The 20964-nt window shown below is 45.2% G+C and overlaps 1 protein-coding gene across 4 annotated transcripts in view; it reads right to left on the bottom strand.

Moving 5' to 3' along the window:
• RNF24 (ring finger protein 24) overlaps positions 1-20964 on the bottom strand; it is a 74788-nt gene that overhangs the window by 8945 nt on the left and 44879 nt on the right. For 3 of the 4 annotated variants that reach the window (XM_070948386.1, XM_070948384.1, XM_070948388.1), the window contains exons 2-3: positions 7958-8107; positions 1775-1817 (exon numbers count right to left, since the gene is read on the bottom strand). In XM_070948386.1, the coding sequence (XP_070804487.1) occupies positions 1775-1817; positions 7958-8100 (186 nt within the window). In that variant the 5' untranslated portion in view covers positions 8101-8107. Of the gene's footprint in view, positions 1-1774; positions 1818-7957; positions 8108-11181; positions 11253-20964 lie in introns of those variants that run through there. The other variant, XM_070948385.1, reaches the window with a different exon arrangement.

Here is a 20964-nt window from a genome sequence, read left to right as displayed (position 1 = left end):
AGAATAGAATGCAGAATAGAATAGAATAGGTAGAGTAGAGTAGACGAATAGAATAGAGTAATAGAGTAGAGTAGAGTAATAGAGTAGAGTAGATGAATGGAATAGAATAGAATAGAATGTAGAATAGAATAGAATAGAATAGAATAGAATAGAATAGAATAGAATAGAATAGGTAGAGTAGAGTAGAGGAATGGAACGGAACGGAACAGAATAGAATAAAGTGGGTAGAGTAGAGTAATAGAATAGAGTAGAGTAGACGAATGGAATGGAATGGAATGGAATGGAATGGAATGGAATGGAATAGAATAGAATAGAATAGAATAGAATAGAATAGAATAGAATAGAATAGAATAGAATAGACAGAGTTGGAAGGGACCTTGGAGGTCTTGTAGTTCAACCCCCTGCCCAGGCAGGAAACCCTACACCACTTCAGACAAATGGTCATCCAACGTCTTCTTAAAAACTTCCAGGGTTGGAGCATTCACATCTTCTGGAGGCAAGTTGTCCCATTGATTAATTGTTCTAACATGGTTCAGTCCTTGCTGGAGAGATGAATCCTAGAATGCTAGGGCTGGAAGGGACCTTGGAGGTCTTCTAGTCCAACCCCTTGCCCAAGGAAGGAGTTTTTATATCATCCCAGACAAATGGTTGTTTAAGCTTTTCTTGAAAGCCTCCAGTGATGGAGCACCAGGTTGGTTCTCTCCTAGATTAAGTTTCCACCCGTTGCTTCTTGTCCTGCCTTCAGGTGCTTTGGAGAATAGCTTGACTCCCTCTTCTTTGTGGCAGCCCCTGAGATATTGGAACAGTGCTATCATGTCTCCCCTGGTTCTTCTTTTCATTAAATTAGACATACGTAGCTCCCTCAACCGTTCTTCGTACGTTTTATCCTCCAATCCCCTAATCATCTTAGTAGCTCTTCTCGGCGCTCTTTCTAGAGTCTCAACATCTTTTTATATTGTGGCATCCAAGAACTGGAGGCAATATTCCAAGTGTGGCCTTAGAACCGTGATGGCGAACCTATGGCACGCGTGCCACAGGTGGCACACGGAGCCATATTAGTGGGCACGCCAGCTCAGCTCTGGGGCGCATGCACACGCTGGCCAGCTGATTTTCGGGCCTTCTGGGTCCACCAGAAGTAGGGAAACAGGCTCTTTCCTGCCTCTGGAGGGCCTGGGGGCGGGGTGGGGAAGGCCTGTTTTTCTTTCTTACCTGGCTCCAGATCCTCTGTGTGTATCTGGGAAGGGTGAAAACAGCCTTTCCCACTCCCTTGGAGGCCCTACGGAGGCTGAAAGGGCCCATTTCCCGACTCCCGGTGGGACAGGAAGTGACGTTTTTTCCTGTCCCCAGCCTCCAGAGACTCCTAGAGAGGCTCCTAGAGACTCCTAGAGAAGTTCTGGAGGCTGGGGACAGCAAAACATGTCACTTCCTGTCCCACCGAGAATTGGAAAATGGGCCCTTTCAGCCTCTGTAGGGCCTCCAAGGGAGTGGGAAAGGCTGTTTTCGCCCTTCCCAGATACACAGAGAGGATCTGGAACCAGGTAAGAAAGAAAAACGGGCCTACCAGGCCATCATGTGCCGGGGGGGAGGGGGGAGGGGGTTACGCACGCATGCGTGTGGGCATGTGCGCGCGCGACCCTCCCCCGCCCCCCCCCTCTCCTGGCACGCGATGGCAAAAAGGTTAGCCATCACTGCCTTAGAACATAACTGAATGCAAATAATGAGAATTTACTGTCCATTGCATTGGCTGGATAAGGGAAAGGAAGCTTGGGCTCACCTGTTTGTAGGCGTAAAGTTCTTTATGAGCCTGATGTCTTAATCTGGAAAGCAAAAACAAATATACATATATGTAAAAGGAGATACACAAACAGGCCAACACACACAAAATCCAGGTAGTTCCCCTCAGTTCTCCTCCTCCCCCCCCACCTCCTCCTCTGCAAACTCTCCTCCCTTCAAACACTGATGATGTTACCTAGTTGGGTCACGAAACGCCTGCAAGAAAACAGCCCAGCTCAGAGAGCACCAACGTCCCCACTACTCATTCTTGTCCTCCTCTTCCTCCTCTCTGCAAACCCCATCCCCTTCTACAGCTGATGATACTGCCTAGTTGGGTAATGAGATGTCTGCAAAAAGACCACTAAACTCAGAGAGCTCCCAGAGACCTTTCGGTTCTCCTCCTCCTCCCTACAAACCCTCCTCCTTCCTGGCATTGATGTTGTTACCTAGTTGGGTTATGAAACGTCTACAAGAAAACCACCAAGTTCAGAGAGCACCAAAGACCACCTATCTGTTCTGACCTAGGCTTCCCAAGAGCATGAAGCAGACTCCTTGTCCCGACACAAAACCCCTTTTTATTAAGTTACTGTGAATTCCTCTCATTCACATCCAGCAAAGTCTTTCAAGGGAGAATTTACAGTCACAGACCTTATCTGGCTTGGAGAACTGCCAGGCCGATATCTTCAAAACTTGGCAAGGAATCACGGAGAGTCGCGAACCAATTAAGTGAACTAATTGTCTCCTGCAAACTCCCCTCCCCTTTCGCTCCTCTTTTATTCCCTCTGGGAGGGGCCATTCATCGTCCACCTGTGGCCTTACTCCTGAGTCGACCCTTGTTCTTTAGCTGTTCCCTTCGTCTGGCAAATCTGTGCATGCGCACATTGGGAACAGGCTCCAGCTGTTCCTCTGCCTCACTGATGTCTGACTGCAAAGGCAGCTGATAACTGTCGGACGGCCCTGGCCCTCTCTCTGCCTCCGATGCAGAGCTCTCATCAGAGCCTTCCCCAGGCTCCAGGATTGGCCCATGTTCCACCCCAACCTCCTCACTGTCCGACTCTGCTACCAGTTCCACTGGCCGGCAGACCACAACACAAGTAAGATCCCAAAGGTTTCTGGCACTCAAAATGTCCAAATTTGAGAGAGAGAGAGAGTCCTTTTTGAGCACTCTCTCAGAATCTGAAATTCTGAGAGAGAAAACATAAAAGCGCTTGAGGAGCTGGTACGGAGACAGAAGGGTTCCCTCAAAAGATAGGACGCCGTTTTTTTTTTAGCATCGTCCCATCGGTGAAACTCGGTGTTCTGTGTAAATTGTGGAATTTATAACTCTGGTTTTTTCCCCCCTTCCGTGAATAAAAACGAACATGACTCTTCGGGACAAAGGGCTGCGCCTGGAACATCAAACCTTTTCTGCACCTGGTGTGCCGTAGACATTATCTTGGGAGAACAATAAAGGAAGATTCCACTAAGTAATCGGTGAGTCACCCGGCTTTGAAACAAAAGGAGGAGGATAAAGGCAAAACGTCAGTGTGACTGAAAGATACAGAAGGAGCTGAGCAAATAACAAGAGTAATGGGCTTTGGAGTACCACAAAAGTACAAAGAGGTTGAGATAGAAGGTTGAGATAATAAGTAAAGAGCACTTTCTTCTTTAAATTATGTAGAAAAAGGGGCCTCTTTGTGTTTCACACCCTAACACAGAATTCAATGATGTATTTTTTTTTAAAAAAAAAACAGAACGTGCTGTTTCGGGGCACAGATCTCGTGATGAAACACCGCAGCAGCCGTTCTCTTATAAATAGCTGAAGAGCCTCCGGACTCATTAAAAGAGGGACAGGTTGGCGGTTATGGGTGCACAAGGCCGTTTGCAACAGAAGGGAGAAAGCTGAGCGTCTCGGTTAGATCGGACAGGATTAATTCAGAATTTGCTTTTGAAAGATTCCCGTTGACCATCTGGTCCTAGATCTTGTAAGCTGCAACACCGAGGGTTGAACCTGAAGCTTTACTTCCAGATTCTAGATATGAACCTCGTGGATAAAACCCAACCGTCCTCCCTTCTCCTTCTCGTCTCCATCACTTTCCTGTTTTTTATCCCCTTCATCTCCATCTCTTCCTGCTTTTCCTACATCTCATCTCCATCACCATCTCCTGTATCTCCATCTCATTTCCCTCTCCATCAATCTCCATCTCCCTCCTTCTCCATTTCATCTCATCTCCTTCTTCTTCCTCTCCATCTCATCATCTTCTCTATCTCTATTTCCTTCTCCATCTCCTTCATTTCCTTCTCCATCTCATCTCCTCCTCCATTTCTATCTCCATTTCCTTCTCCATCTCCTTCATTTCCTTCTCCATCTCATCTCCTCCTCCATTTCTATCTCCATTTCCTTCTCCATCTCCTTCATTTCCTTCTCCATCTCATCTCCTCCTCCATTTCTATCTCCATTTCCTTCTCCATTTCCTTCATTTCCTTCTTTAGCTCTATCTCCTCCATCTTCTTCATTTCCTTTTCCTTCTCCATCTCATCTTCATCTCCTTCTCAATCTCCATTTCCTTCTCCATCTCCATTTCCTTCTCCATCTCCTTCACATCTCTTATCACCTTCTCGTTTGCTCCACTCTCTTCTGCTTCAACCCTGCTCCCATCAACTCCAAGAAGTTTCCAAAACCCTACGGTAGTGAAGACTAAAACACCCAACCCACCCCCAAGACCAACAACCATCATCTCACCTACATGTCCTACAACCTTCAGGAGAACAGCTCGTGTTTCACTTCCTCCTAAAGAGCTGGCCTTCGCCGCTTTCCAAAGTTCTAATGGAGGAAGCCCATCCTTATCTCCAAACTGGCCCCAAAGCAAGGAATCCAGGGGCCCCTGGAGCTGACATCTATTTGGGGAAGGCTTCAAGTTTTCTCTCTTGGGTTTCCCAGAACAGGCAGGGCCTACAATGTCAGCCACCCAAGCCATTAGCATCCTGCATGCCATCTGGGATTAGGATGCATTGAAACTTGCATTATCTTTCTGTTCTGTCTGCTAAGCAAACATAATTTTCCTTTATACTTCCTCATCTGTTCCAGTATGGGGAGGAACTTGCTTTGGTTTAATCTTGGTTCCCCGTTGTGCAATATTGTGCACTTAGCAAGCACAACTTACAGAAGTTGGCTCTGAAGCAAGAAGCAAGCCAGCCGCCTATGTTACAAACACTTGCTTAATCCCGTCTGCTTCAAAACACTTCAGAAGGTGGGACTTTGGAAACCTGGAGGCAAAGCTATAAGCGATCTGATTGTTTTCCAGAGAAACAGCTTCACCCCTGTTAAAATCCTGCCCCCCCCCCCCCCGCCAATCACCCACCTGCACTTCCTCTTAAGACAAAGCTCGGATTAACTCAAAACTAACTTGGCCATTTTTCCTCCAAAGCGATGATCCAGGTGCTCCCAAGCAGGTGGGATTCGATTTGGATTAGACCTAAAACTAATTTGCAATTTTGCAATTAGACCCAAGACTAACTCTGCAATTAGACCTAGCTCTAGGATTAAACTGAAGAAATCATTGGCAATTTTGCAGTTAAACCCAAGATTAACTTTACAATTTTTGCAATTAGACCTAAAACTAACCTTGCAATTAACAGAATAACAGAGTTGGAAGGGACCTTGTCGGTCATCTAGTCCAACCCCCCACCCAAGCAGGAGACCCTACACCGTTTCTGACAGATGGCAGCCCAGTCTCTTCTTGAAAGCCTCCAGGGATGAAGCTCCCACAACTTCCAAAAGCAACTTCTGTTCCATTGTTGGATTGTTCTCTGTCAGAAAATTTCTCCTTATTTCTAGGTTGAATCTCTCCTTGGGCAGTTTCCATCCATTATTCCTTGTCTGGCCTTCGGGTGCTTTGGAAAATAGCTTGACCCCCCTCCTCTCTGTGGCAGCCCCTCAAATACTGGAAGACTGCTATCACGTGTCCCCTGGTCCTTCTCTTCACTAGACTAGCCAGGCCCAGTTCCTGCAACCGTTCATTGTATGTTTTAGTCTCCAGTTCCCTAATCATCCAGGTAGGTAGGTAGGTAGGTAGGTAGGTAGACAGATACTGTAGATAGATAGATAGATAGATAGATAGATAGATAGATAGATAGATATAGATAAGATATAGATAGATACCGTAGATAGATAGATAGATAGATAGATAGATAGATAGATAGATAGATAGAGATAGATAGAGATAGATAGATAGATGGATAGATAGATACCGTAGATAGATAGATAGATAGATATAGATACCATAGATAGATAGATATAGATATAGATAGACAGATAGATAGATAGATAGATAGAGCCTTGGTGGCGCAGCAGACTAAAGTGCTATTAAGTAGCACCAGCTGCCTGCAATTACTGCAAGTTCGAATCTCACCAGGCTCAAGGTTGACTCAGCCTTCCATCCTTTCGAGGTCGGTAAAATGAGGACCCAGATTGTGGGGGCAATAAGCTGACTTTGTATAAAAAAAAAAAAGAACACCGCTTAGGGGGGGCCCAAAAGCCCTACTAAGCAGGTATATACAAAAGTATGACGGCTATTGCTTAATGCATTGTAAGCCGCCCTGAGTCTCTGGAGAAGGGCGGCATATAAATCGAACCAATAGATAAATAGATAGATAGATAGATAGATAGATAGATAGATAGATAGATAGATAGATAGATAGATAGATAGATGTAGGTAGGTAGGGAGAGATAGATAGATAGATAGATAGATAGATAGATAGATAGATAGATAGATAGATAGATACTGTAGATAGAGATAGATAGATAGATAGATAAATAGATAGGTAGATAGATAGATAATTTGAATCTCTCTTTCATTAGTTTCCACCCGTTGCTTCTTGTCCTGCCTTCTGGTGCTTTGGAGAATAGCTTGACTCCCTCTTCTTTGGGGCAGCCCCTGAGATATTGGAAGACTGCTATCATGTCACCCCTCGTCCTTCTTTTCTCTAGACTAGACATACCCAGTTCCTGCAACCGTTCATCGTATGTTTTATCCCCCAGTCCCCTAATCATCTTTGCTGCTCTTCTCTGCACTCTTTCTAGAGTCTCAACATCTTTTTTATAGTGTGGTGAGCAAATTAGGCCCAATATCTTGGATATTTAGACCCGAGACTAACTTCACAATTTTGCAATTAGACCCAAGACTAACTTTGCAATTAAACCCAAGTTTTGGGTTAGATCCAAGACTAACTGTCATTTTATCAGTGACCAATTGTTCTGAGCGGGCTGGAGACAAACTATGAGGACTTTCTAACTCAAGCATTTGAACAAGTGCTCACTCACCCTGGAGAATGTGAAGGAGGAAGGCAAATAGCTGAGCCAAACATTCGAACATTCCTGAACTTAAGGAAGCCGCCTTTATAATTTGCTTATACATTTGCAGATGGCCGCCTTATGACTTACCTGAAATCAGCATTTGCATTTTAAAACAGGAAGTCATGACAGCTGGTCCTCGACTTCCAACAGTTCATTTAGTGACCGTTGAAAGTTACAACAGCATTCAAAAAAGTGATTTATGATGGCTTTTCACGGAAATGTTGTGGATGCTAGTTGACCGACTCATATTTATGACGGCTGCAAGTGTCCTGGGGTGGCGTGATCCCCTTTTTGCGACTTAGGTGACTTATGGCCGTTTTCCATTCTTACGACTGTTGCAGGTCACATGATTGGCTCAGATTTATGACGGTTTTTTTGTGTCCCGGGGTCACATGATTCCTTTTTGCGACCTTCTGTCAAGCAAAGTCAATGGGGAAGGCCGGATTCATTTAACGACTGGGTGAACTAATTTAACAGCTGCGGTGATTCACTCAACAAAGGTGGCAAGGAAAGTCGTAAAATGGGAGCAAAACTCACTTTATGAATTTTCCCACTCAGCAACACATTAATTTTGGCCTCCATTGTGGTCGTAAGCCGAGGACTACCTGTACTGTCTTAAAAACCTTTTCTTCACTTAAAATCTTAAAATCTTTAAAGCAGAGGTCTTCAAACTTGGCAGCTTTAAGACTTGTGGACTTCAACTGCTGGCTGGAGAATTCTGGGAATTGAAGTCCACAAGTCTTAAAGCTGCCAAGTTTGAAGACCTCTGCTTTAAACTTTCTTCACTGTCTTTGAGTAAACTACATTTTTCCCCCCACCAAAGGAAAGGGTTGTTTGTTTGTTTCTTACCTTATCAAATAGCAACAGAAAAGTAAACTGAGGATAAAGACAAAAATCGCCGTGCCAAAGACCACGATGTATATGTTGAGAGGCAGGTTTTGGAATCCAATGTTTGGCATCCTGAAACTATAATGCTGGAAATCTGAGCTCATGGATGGTCTGGGGGAAAAAACACACAAAAAACAGGAAAAACCACATGGTGAGAATTCAAAACTCCTGGGGGGGGGTAGGTTTACATCCTTCAATGCAGCTGTATTGTTCTTAAAACACACCAAAAAAGAGGATATAGTGACTCTTCGACTTAACGACTGTTCGTTTAGTGACCGCTCAAAGTTGCAACGGCCCCGGAAAAAATGGAATTAGGACCGGTTTTCCCGCCTTACGGTCATTATAGCATCCCCATGATCACGTGATCAAAATTCAGAGGCCTGGCAACTGGCAAGTACCGTGTTTCCCCCAAAATAAGACCGTGTCTTATATTAATTTTGGCTCCCAAAGACGCATTAGGGCTTATTTTCTGGTTAGGTCTTATTTTCTGGGAAATACGGTATTAAATGCATCCATCTGGCTGAGGATCTTAACTGGGGCTTATTTTGGGGGTAGGGCTTATATTACGAGCATCCTGAAAAATCATGCTAGGACTTATTTTCCGGTTGGGTCTTATTTTTGGGGAAACAGGGTTGCAATTAGGGACGGTTGCAATGTCCCGAGGTCACATGATTCCTCTTTTTTCTGACGATGGAGAAGCACGATTCGCTTCACAACCCAGGTGAGGGTGACTCACTTTAACGACTGCAAGGATTCACTTAACAACCGTGAGGCCGGAGAGGTCGTAAACTGAGGCACGGCTCACGCTTAGCAACTGTCCCGCTTCGCGACGGAAACGCTGGGCTCAGTTTGATTGTAAATCGAGGACCGCCCGTACAAGGCTGAAAGTGAGAGGGGAGCCAGAAGCATCACAAAAAGATAGATGGAAGCGAGCTGAGGGAGGGCCGTTGGCACAGCAGGCGAACACAACTACACAGCAGCCACAATTTATTTATTGTTTATTTATTGGTTCGATTTATATGCCACCCTTCTCTGGAGACTCAGGTCAGCTTACAATGCGTTAAGCAATAGCCTTCATACTTTTTGTATATACCTGTTTAGTAGGGTTTTCGGCCCCCCCAAGCGGTGTTCTTTTTTTATACAAAGTCAGCTTATTGCCCCCACAATCCGGGTCCTCATTTTACCTACCTCGAAAGGATGGAAGGCTGAGTCAACCTTGGGCCTGGTGAGATTTGAACTCGCAGTAATTGCAGGCAGCTGGCAGCTAAGTGCTACTTAACAGCACTTAAGTCTGCTGCGCCACCAAGGCTCTTTGAATGAAAGGCTAGGAGAAAGGGTCAATTCTGTTTGTCCAAAACTGAACGACGTTTTTAAGAGAGGATTAGGATGGGCGCACCAAGATACGGGATGGAAATTAAAATTGTGTTGGATTGTGGCAGGCAAAAAAGAAAAAAGAAAAACACACACGTTCGGTGAAACAAAACCAGGTGTGTGGGAGAAAGGAATTGCTGGCATAGCTCCACTCTTCTATTTTTTTAAAAAGCATTTTTAAATTAGAATTTATAGTAATATAAAATAGAAATAGAAATAAAGATCAGAGGGGGAAGGGGAACCTCAAAAGAATTCAGGGTTAAAAAAAAAAAGAGAGAAAGGAAAGAGGAAAAGGAAAGAACTTCCGATTTTTTTAAAAAAAAAATTGGTGCGGTAAAGTACAAAATTATAGCCTTGACATTTTACACACGGTACATTTTTTAAAAAAATAGAGAACAGCTATTTCTGTAACAGGAGTTATTATTTTGGTTTTATTTGAGTTTACGGTAGCATAAAATGGAAAGGAAGGGAAGGGAAGGGAAGAAAAGGAAAGGAAAGGAAAGAAGGAAAGGAAAGAAAAGAAAGGAGAGACGGAGGAAAGGGAAGGAAGAAAAAGACACAGAGGAAAAGGAAGGGTGAGGGAGGGGAGGGGAGGGGAGGAGAGGAGAGGAGAGAAGGGAGAGTAAGAGAGGGTGGAGCAGGGGAAGAGTAAGGAAAAGGAAAAGGAAAAGGAAAAGGAAAGGAAGAGAGGAGAGGAGAGGAGAGGAGAGGAAAGGGAAGGGAAAGGGGGAAAGGGAAGGAAGTAAAAGACCCGGAGGAAAAGGTGAGGGAGAGGAGGGGAGGGGAGGACAGAAGGGAGGGGATGGGAAGGTAGACGAGGGGAAGGGGAAAGGATTCTGATTCTTTTGGATGAGTAGAACATAAAAAAGAGGACCTGGTTTGTGGGGGCAATAAGCTGACTTTGTATAAAAAAGAACACCGCTTGGGGGGGGGGGCAAAAAGCCCTACTAAGCAGGTATATACAAAAGGATGAAGGCTATTGCTTAACACATTGTAAGCCGCCCTGAGTCTCTGGAGAAGGGCGGCATATATAAATCAAACTAATAAAATAAAATAATAAATAATAAAAAAGGAGTTCCACCCTCAACTTTCTCCTTTTCTAATAGATACAAGCCATTTCTATAACCGAAGTTACAGATTTGGCTTGTAGCTCTAGTTAGAAACATATTTTGTTTTTATTAGACTTCGTGATAATGTAAAACGCAAATAAAAGACCAGAAGGGAAATGGAAAAGGGGTCCTCACCCTTCCATCTTGAAAGCCAAGAAGCCCTAAATAGCAAAATACAACAGAAACCCCCATTTCAAATCCAGCACGGGACTCCAGAACCCACACACTGCATACCAAACATGTCCCAGACCCATGGACTGCCTCGTAGCTTCCCCTGGTCTCCTCTCCTTCACCCACCCACCCACCCACCCACCCTATTTGAACCACAAAGCAGAGCAGGGATGGGCAAGCATAGCCCCCCCCCTTGACGACCTGTGGACTTCAACTCCCAGAATTCCTGAGCCAGCCAACCTGGAATTCTGGGAGTTGAAGTCCACAAGTTGCCATCCATAGGTGCCCATCCTTGTAGGTAGGGAACTCCATAAAAGGGGATGAAAAAAAAATCTCTTCGACCTCACTCTGAAGGCAAGCCTCCCCAAAATTGTGGGAATCTGCAGGCAGCTGGCGTTCCTCGAACCCGGCACAGCCCCGACGCTGAGCGGGTAGCATTTGGCAAGCTGTCGGGTACGCAACCTCCCTTCGGTGGAAGGGACACCTCGTTGACATGTTTGCCAGCAGGCTCCGAAAACCAGTAAAGACACTCACATGTTGTGTGGCATGGTCCCGAGACCCTCCCAGCAATTTTTTTCCGCAAGGCCGGGAACACGGCGAAAGTTGCTTTTAACGCAAAGCTCCGGGGAAAGTTGGTTTTCCTGCAAAAGCACCAGGGAAAGTTGATTTTCCTGCAAATCAACCAGCAGAGTAGCAGCTGCAAAGATCTCGGTTCTTGTCAGCGTGGCAAGGACTAGCTTTGCATCCGGTCGAAAACACCCTCCCGAGAATGCTTTGGAGGGGCTGTCTTAATTTAATGTGGGTTGGGTTGGCTCTTCTCCCAGGCCGCTCTGACTGTCCGACCGTCCGTCCGTCCTCTTCTTGAATTAGATCCCTAACTTGGCTTCCTTCCGAGAAGCTCGCAAGCATTCCTGTCGTTGCAAGGCGTGGCTTCCCAACCGTGGTCCTTTGCTATGTGCTGATTGCAAGAAGAAGAAGAGGAGGAGGAGGGAAGGAGGGAGGGAGGGAGGGAGGAAGAGAAGGAGGAGGAGGAAGGAAGGAGGAGAGGAGATTTCCACAGGGCACGTGAAGCTGCAAGAGGAAATTTCCAAACCACCGTAAAAATAGACTTTTTTTTTCTTTCTTTCTTTTCGTTCCTCAGGCCCCTTTCGCCACACACACAGCTGCTTAGCAGGTTTTCGGCTGAATTCCTTATTCCGAGCACGCTCGGTCTCAAAAAAGGATAAATTGGGGGTGCAGAAGGCTCCACCTCTGACAGGTCTCCAACTTCTCCACCTCAGTGTCATGGCTTCCTTGAAGGAAGTAGAAGGTGTGCTACACGTCCTACCCAGTCCTACAAGTAGTAGATTGGTAGGACCAGGGGTGGGCTGCTGGGGGTTCGCACGGTTCGGGAGAACCTCTAGTTAAGATTCTGTGCAGTTCGGAGAACCCTCAAATCCCACTCCTGGCTGGCCCTGCCACCCCACCAAGGAGTCCCCACGCGGCCCGTTTTGGATGCACGTAAGCGCAGGGCGTGCGCGGAGGCTCGGGGAGGGTGAAAAACGGGCCTAGTGGAAGTTCAGGAAGCCTGTTTCCGGCCTCCAGAGCCTGGGAAGGCCATTTTCGCCTTCCCGGAGGCTCAAGAAAAGCCTCTGGAGCCCGGGGAGGTCAAAAACTGGCCCCCCCTCACCGTGGTGCAGGAGGCCGACTAAGCCACACCCACCATGGCCACGCCCACCCAGCAACTGGTCAGAAAACCCCTTGCTAAAATTTTTGAAGCCCACCCCTGAGTAGGACCTGGGAAGTATGATACGGCTGTGTGTGCACAGAATAGATTCACAGATGCCGACGGCTGGGAACTCGCAAAGTAATTTCTGAATGAGCCCCTATGGGTACATAAGCTAGGATCTTGTAGCAGGGTTCTTCTCCAAACTCGACCACCTTTTAAGACTGGTGGACTTCAACTCCCAGAATTCCCCAGCCAGCCGTAGAGAACCCTGGTTTTATAGTGCAGGCAGGCAGGTAAGTAGGTAGGTAGGTAGGCAGACAGACAGTCTGATCAAGTCAAATTGATCTCCGCCAGCTTCTGCTCAGCCAAACCCTCATTTCCTCTCTAACTAGGAGCAGAACGACGGAGAGGGTTTTTTTTCCACACGGTTCAAAGAGAAAAAAAAAAACACACACGACAAAAAAAAAAATTCTTTCCACCCCGAGAAAAAAAACTAAATTTAGGCTACAAGAAAAGACATCGTCAGGAGGCGTCGCTTGTCAGAACCCAGGAACTTACCCACTGCGTTAAAAAAAAAATATATATAAAATATATGTGGCTCACCCCATAGGAGGAGAAATATATATATTTTTTGTCCTTAAACAAAATATGAACGGAACAGAACAATAGTATGGGAAGGGACCTCAGAGGTCATCTAGTCCAACCCCCTGCTCAAACAGGAGTCCCTATATCGTTTCTGAGAAGTGGCTGTCCAGCCTCTTCTTGAAAGTCTCCAGGAATGGAGCAGCCATTATTTATTATTTATTTATTTATTTATTTATTTATTTATTTATTTATTTATTTATTTATTTATTTATTATTAATTTATTATTAATTTATTATTTATTTATTTATTAATAAATAAATAAATAAATAAATAAATAAATATTTATATGCCGCCCTTCTCCCGAAGGACTAGGGGCGGCTCACAGCAATAAAACCAAGACAATAAATAATGCTAAAAATCCAATTTACCAATTCCATTGGTTGATTGCTCTAACCCAGGGCTCTGCAACCTTAAGCACTCAAAGAGCCATTTGGACCCGTTTCCCACAGAAAAGAAAACACCGGGAGCCACAAAACCTTTCCCGTGCCTGACGGTTTCCTGAGCGCCCATAAAATTAACATATGTAGTTGAATTAAACCTTCCGTTTTCTTCTGAAACTTTTCTTTTCTTGGATTTATTCATGGTTGGCCTACCCGGGGTTGAAAAGCTGAATAAATTGCATGCCGGCGGGTGTCGCGCATTGGCGGTTGTGATGCATATATTGAGTGACAGGGAGCTGGGGTGAAAGAGCCACATGCGGCTCCAGAGCCGCAGGTTGCTGACCCCTTGCTCTAACCACTAGGAATCTTCTCCTCAGTTCTAGGTTGCTTCTCTCCTTGATTTAGTTTCCATCCATTCTTCTTCAGGTGCTTTGGAGAACAGGTTGACCCTCCCTCTTCTTTATGGCAGCCCCTCAAATATCGGAAGATGCTATCGTGTCACCCCTTCTTTTCATGAAATGAGACACGTACCCAATTCCTGCAACCGTTCTTCGTAGGTTTTAGCCTCCTAATCTTTGTTGCTCTTCTCTGCACAATGTCTGGAGTCTCAACATCATTTTTACATCGGGTCGACCACAGCTGGATGCAATGCTTCAAGTGTGCCCTTACTAAGGCTTTATAAAGCGGTGCTAATATCTCATGTGATCTTCCCTCTGTGAATGCAATTTAGGATTGCATGTTTTTGTTGTAAGGGTGTGTGTGTCCATGTGTGTAACGCGGGAAAAGGTTTTCAGGGGGAAGGTGACAACGCCACCACGAAGCGATGTGGTCACCCTTCCTTACTCGACACGGCCTTGCGCAAAGCGAGAAGTGAACGGAAGAGGCGGTAGGAAAACAAAGGGGGGGGGGGAAAGCATGACAGCACAGCCTACTGGCAAATTCCAGGAAGCGTGGAAGCAACACACTCACACCCAGACCCACAAAAACATCATCGTTTGTATCTACACAGACTTCCTGTCTGGAAAAGCCTTGGACTCACTGACTTCGCGGGAGCGCAATCTCAGATATGGGGCAAGGATTAAATTCCTTGTAAGGTGTGTTGGATTCCAGAAACCAACTGCGTCTGTCCGATTCTTTCCTTCCTAAGGCATGTCCCACTTTTTATTTATGTATTTATTTATGTAACCTGCCTTCACAAATAGTCCTCCACTTACAACAGTTCATTTTTCCCCCCTCTTCTTTCAGGACGACACAAAAGAAGATTGGGCTAGGAAGAGCAATGCAGGCTGTATAATGTTGTAGGTTTTTCAAATTCGTGGAAGTTTTTATATATATATATATATATATACAGTATATATATATATATATATATATATATATATAGATAGATAGATAGATAGATAGATATATAGATAGATAGATATATACACACACACACACACACACACACACACACACACACACAGACAATATATATATATATATATATATATATATATATATATATATATATATATATATATATATATATATATATATGCACTCTTCATTTGCTTATTAGCGCTTTTGCACACGGCTTCAAACTTAGGAGCACCTGGAAGGAGATATTATGTTTGAATCTGGAGCCAACCCAAATTCCAAGCTCAGCTACTTTTACAGTTGTGAACAAGTGTTGGGTTCGAACGCCAAGAAGAAGAGGCTTAAGGCTAGAAAGAGGAGGGGAAGGAGGAGGAGAAAAAAAGGAGGAGGGGAAGGAGGAGGAGAAGAGAAAAAGGAGAAAGAGGAGTGGGAGGAAGAAGAGAAAAAGGAGGAGGAGGAAGAAGAAGAGAAAAAGGAGGAATAAGTGGAGGAGGAAAAAGAAAAAGGAGGAAGAGGAGGGGGAGGAGGAGGAGGAGGAGAAGAGAAAAAGGAAGAGGAGAGGAAGGAGGAGGAAGAAGAGGAAAAGGAGGAGGACGAGAAGGAGGAGGAAGAGGAGAAAAAGGAAGAGGAGGAAGGAGGAGGAAGAAGAGAAAAAGGAAGAGGAGGGGAAGGAGGAGGAAGAAGAGAAAAAGGAGGAGGAGGAGGAGAAGGAGGAGGAAGAAGAGAAAAAGGAGGAAGAGGAGGAGGAGGGGAAGGAGAAGAGAAAAAGGAGGAGAGGAAGGAGGAGGAAGAAGAGAAAAAGGAGGAAGAGCTGGAGGAGGAAGAAGAAGAGAAAAAGGAGGAAGAGGAGGAAGAGGAGGGGAGGAGGAGGAGAAGAGAAAAAGGAGGAGGGGAATGAGGAAAAAGAGAAAAAGGAGGAGGAGGAGAAAGAAGAGGGGAATGAGGAGAAGAGAAAGGAGGAAAATTAGGAAGAGGAGGGGAAGGAGGAAGAGAAAAAGGAGGAAGAGCTGGAGGAGGAAGAAGAAGAGAAAAAGGAGGAAGAGGAGGAAGAGGAGGGGAGGAGGAGGAGAAGAAAAAAAGGAGGAGGGAAATGAGGAAGAAGAGAAAAGGAGGAGGAGAAAGAGGAGGGGAATGAGGAGAAGAGAAAGAGGAGGAAAATTAGGAAGAGGAGGGGAAGGAGGAGGAAGAAGAGAAAAAGGAGGAAGAGGAGGAGGAGAAGAGAAAAAGGAGGAGGGGAAGGAGGAGGAAGAAGAGAAAAAGGAGGAAGAGGAAGAGGAGGAATGAAGTAAGCATGAAAAATACAACCTGCTTAATAAATAATGCACAAGACAACTCTGCCAGCTACCATGGAGATATCTTCTTACGGAGAGCCAAAGGGCCAATTACAGGTAATCCTCAACTCACAACAGTTCATTTAGCGACCATCCAAAGTTACGACATCGAAAAAAAGCAATTTATGACCATTTTTCACACTTACAGCCGTTGCTGCATTCTCCAGGGTCACGTGATCAAAATTCAGATGCTTGGCAACGGGCTCACATTTATGACCGTTTCAGGGTCACACGATCCACTTTTGCGACCTTCTCACAAGCAAAGTCAAGGGGGAAGCTGGATTCACTTAACAACCATGTTACTAACTTAACCACCACAGGGATCTTGGAGATCTTCTAGTCCAGTGTTTCTCAATCTTGGAAGCTTGAAGATGGGTGGACTTCAACTCCCAGAATCCCCCAGCCAGCGCTAGTCCTACCCCCTGCTCAAGCAGGAAACCTTCTATCACTTCAGACAAATGGTTGTCCAATCTCTTCTTAAAAATTTCCAGTGTTGAAGCATTTGCAATTTCTGGTGGCAAACTGTTCCGCTGATTAATTGTTCACACTGTCAGGAAATTTCTCCTTAGTTCTAAAGTTGCTTCTGTCCTTGATTACTTTCCATCCACTGTTGCTTCTTGTCCTGCCTTGGACCTTGGAAATCTACTACCCTGTTTCCCCAAAAATAAGACCCAACCGGAAAATAAGCCCTAGCATGATTTTTTTCAGGATGCTCGTAATATAAGCCCTACCCCCAAAATAAGACCCAGTTAAGATTGTCAGCCAGATGGATGCATTTAGTACCGTATTTTCCCCAAAATAAGACCTAATCAGAAAATACTCCATAATAATAATAATAATAATAATAATAATAATAATAATAATAATAATAATAATAATAGGAAGAGGAGGAAGAGGAAGAAGAAGAAGAAGAAGAAGAAGAAGAAGAAGAAGAAGAAGAAGAAGACGACGACGACAGATCATCACTTGGAACAAGAAGAAGAGGAAGAAGAAGAAAAGAAGACGACAAATCATCACTTGGAAGAAGAAGAAGAAGAAGAAGAAGAAGGAGGAGGAGGAGGAGGAGGAAGAGGAGGAGGAGGAGGGGGAGAAGAAGAAGAAGGAGAAGAAGACGACAAATCACTTGGAACAAGAAGAAGAGGAAGAGGAGGAAGAAGAAGAAGAAGAAGACAGATCATCACTTGGAAGAAGAAGAAGAAGAAGAAGGAGGAGGAGGAGGAGGAGGAGGAGGAGGAGGAGGAGACGACGACAGATCATCACTTGGAACAAGAAGAAGAAGAAGAAGAAGGAGGAGGAGGAGGAGGAGGAGGAGGAGAAGGAGACGACAGATCATCACTTGGAACAAGAAGAAGAAGAAGAAGGAGGAGGAGGAGGAGAAGGAGACGACAGATCATCACTTGGAACAAGAAGAAGAGGAAGAGGAAGAGGAGGAAGAAGAAGAAGAAGGAGGAGGAGGAAGAGGAGAAGAAGAAGACGACAGATCATCACTTGGAACATGAAGAAGAGGAAGAGGAAGAGGAAGAGGAAGAAGAAGAAGAAGAAGAAGAAGAAGAAGAAGAAGAAGAAGAAGAAGAAGAAGACGACGACAGATCATCACTTGGAACACAACACGCCAGATATCACAGTTGTCGAAAACTGAAACGTACAATTTATTGACATCGCGGTGCCAGGAGATGCCAGGGTCGAAGAAAAAGAACTGGAAAAAATCATGAACTATCGCGACCTGGCCATCCAAACTAAACGGCTATGGATGAAGCATGTCACAGTGATACCCATTGTCATCGGGGCACTTGGTACCATGTCCAAGAATTTTATAAAACACATCAGCAAATTGCAATAACCCCAGCGGAACTGCAAAAAAACTGCGCTACTCGGAACATCGTACATCTTAAGAAGGTACTTGGTTGATCCCTAGGACGCTGGCAGCAACCCATATCAACCATTTAGCACCAGTCAATGGTATTTGTGATGCATTTTTGAATGTTCAGTTGACTTGAGTTTCATGTTTAATGAATACAGATAATAATAATAACTTTATTGTCATTGTACGTGTATACACAGTATACCCATACAATGAAATTCACTTAACACCCAAAGACCAGGTCCAACACATATAACAATCCCCAAACACACTCGCACCCACCACAGTTCCCCACCCCTAAACCACCCAAACATCCACACAACAGACCAAGTAATACTGTCCAACAGCTCACTGATGGTGGCCCTTTAGTTCATTGTTGAGTGCAATTATAGCTCTTGGATAAAATTAATATGAGACCTGGCCTTATTTTCGGGGGAACACGGTATTCAACCCCTTGTCCAAGTAGAAGAGTCTATAGTCTGGATTCCTGTCTTCTCCAATGAATTCTTATATAGGGGTCATCTGCATTGATCCAAGATGACAAGACCTGAGGACACGTGTGCCTAACTGGACTAAGGTCACTGAGATAATTTTAAGGAAATGTCTTCCATGACAAAATTCCCTCTGGGTACTTGGGATTGCACCTCCCATCACAACCAGCTAACACAGCTGGAAACGGATTATAATCGACACTACAAGGCTGCATGTTTAGCCCAATACAGCTGGCGAAGATGTGGTTGCATGACCCTACAGTCGGATTTCTGGCCTATAGAAATGAATGGGCGTCCTTGGGGAGTCAACTTCAGAGATCTGGGTGGTTGCAGGGATCTCCTGTGGGGCTTAAATCTACAGCGGCCCCCCTCCCCAAATCAACATGGAACTACTATTACTCTATGTTCTATATCAGGGGTCTCCAACCTTGGCAACTTCAAGACTGGCTGAGGAACTCTGGGAGTTGAAGTCCACAAGTCTTAAAGCTGCCAAGGTTGGAGACCCCTGTTCTATATTGCAATGGTCTTCAAACTTGGGCAATTTTCACACTGGTGGACTTCAACTCCCAGAATTCTCCAGACCAGAATTTTGGGAGTTGAAAGGCCACGCATGCCGGCCAAAGGATTCTGGGAGTTGGAAGTCCAGCTATCTTGAGGTGGCTTTAGGTTTGAATACAAGTTTGAACACGAGGCCACCAAAAGATTTCTGTGCGCTAAAAAGGCGGATGCTATTTTGAGATGTATTAACAGGAAGGCGGAAGCCAGATCCTGAGAAGCAACTGCCTCGGTCAGTTGCCTCTTGCAAAACTGTGCCAGTTCTGGACACCCCCAGCGTCCAGAAAGACATGAAAAAAAAAAGGGGAACCATGAGGAACAATGAAAGGATTTCGATACGTTTGACCTCCAGAAGAGACGATATGGGGAAGAAATATGGTGTCAGGGTTCCAAAAAAACCTCCATATGGTAGGTTTCATGTACAGAGAGAGTCCTCGGCTTTTGACTGTAACAGAGCCTGGAATTTCCACTGTTGAATTTTGAAGGTCACAAGTCCAAGCAGAATCTGATATGACTTTTTAGGTGGAGGTCATTTAAGTGAGTGCTGCCATCATTAAGTGGACACAGCGGTCGTTAAGCAGCTTTGGGCCAATCACCAGGAGACGGTGAGTTCTAGTCCTGCCTTAGGCAGGAAAGCTGGCTGGAGGACTTTGGGCCAATCACCAGGAGACATTGAGTTCTAGTCCCACTTTAGGCATAAAAGTGGCTGGAGGGCTTTGGACCAATCACCAGGAGCCAGTGAGTTCTAGTCCCACTTTAGGCATAAAAGTGGCTGGAGGACTTTGGGCCAATCACCAGGAGACATTGAGTTCTAGTCCCACTTTAGGCATAAAAGTGGCTGGAGGGCTTTGGACCAATCACCAGGAGACAGTGAGTTCTAGTCCCTCTTTAGGCATAAACACGGCTGGGTGACTTTCAGCCAATCACCAGGAGACGGTGAGTTCTAGTCCTGCCTTAGGCAGGAAAGCTGGCTGGAGGACTTTGGGCCAATCACCAGGAGACGGTAAATTTTAGTCCCTCTTTAGGCTAAAAGTGGCTGGAGGACTTTGGACCAATCACCAGGAGACAGTGAGTTCTAGTCCCTCTGTAGGCATAAACGTGGCTGGGTGACTTTCAGCCAATCACCAGGAGACGGTGAGTTCTAGTCCTTCTTTAGACATAAACCTGGCTGGGTGACTTTGGGCCAATCACCAGGAGACGGTGAATTCTAGTCCTGCCTTAGGCAGAAAAGCTGGCTGAAGGACTTTGGACCAATCACCAGGAGATGGTGAGTTCTAGTCCCACTTTAGGCATGAAAACCGACTGGGTGACTTTGGGCCAATCACCAGAAGATTGGGAGTTCGAGTCCTGCCTTAAGAATAAAAGCTGGCCAAATTACTTTCGGCCCGTCACCAGGAGTTGGTGAGTTCTAGTTCAGCCTTAGTCATGAAAGCCAGCTGGGTTACCAGAGGGCCAGTCCCTCTCTTTCAGCCCAGCCCACCTCATAAGGTTGCTGTTATAGGGAAAATAAGAGGAGGAAGGTATGTGGGATCTGTTCCCCTCCTTGGATTGTTTGTAAAGATAAGAAAGGCAGAATACAAATAAATAAAACAACGATAAAACAAAAGAAAGAAAAGAACCATAAGACTTGCCCACTGTCGGAATAGGCTGCTTCATAAAAGTCCTTAAAAGTTCCCTTACCACAGCTTTAAAAACAGGGGAATCTAGAAAACAATATCCCTGCTTTGTATGTGCAGATCCTGCCCCGAGCCGGGAGGGGGTTGGACTGGATGGCCTCTGAGCTCCCTCTTCCAATCTTTCGATTCTCGGAACACACTGAGAACGACCGATAAGCTCAAAACAGCTCAGAGCAGCTGTGACAAACTCCAAAGACAATAAACTTTGGAAAGTTTCATTTTCGGCAGATAAGAAGCAGCAGTTTTTTGGGTTCCATGCCAACGGTACGCCCTCTGCATTTCTAAGATTATTCTTCCAACGTTTTCTAGG

Source organism: Pituophis catenifer, unplaced genomic scaffold (genome assembly GCF_029215685.1).
Source record: "Pituophis catenifer annectens isolate HBS135680 unplaced genomic scaffold, rPitCat1.0.hap2 SCAF_8, whole genome shotgun sequence".
Taxonomy (NCBI): Eukaryota; Metazoa; Chordata; class Lepidosauria; order Squamata; family Colubridae; genus Pituophis; species Pituophis catenifer.
This window is presented reverse-complemented; position numbering and strand designations above follow the sequence as displayed.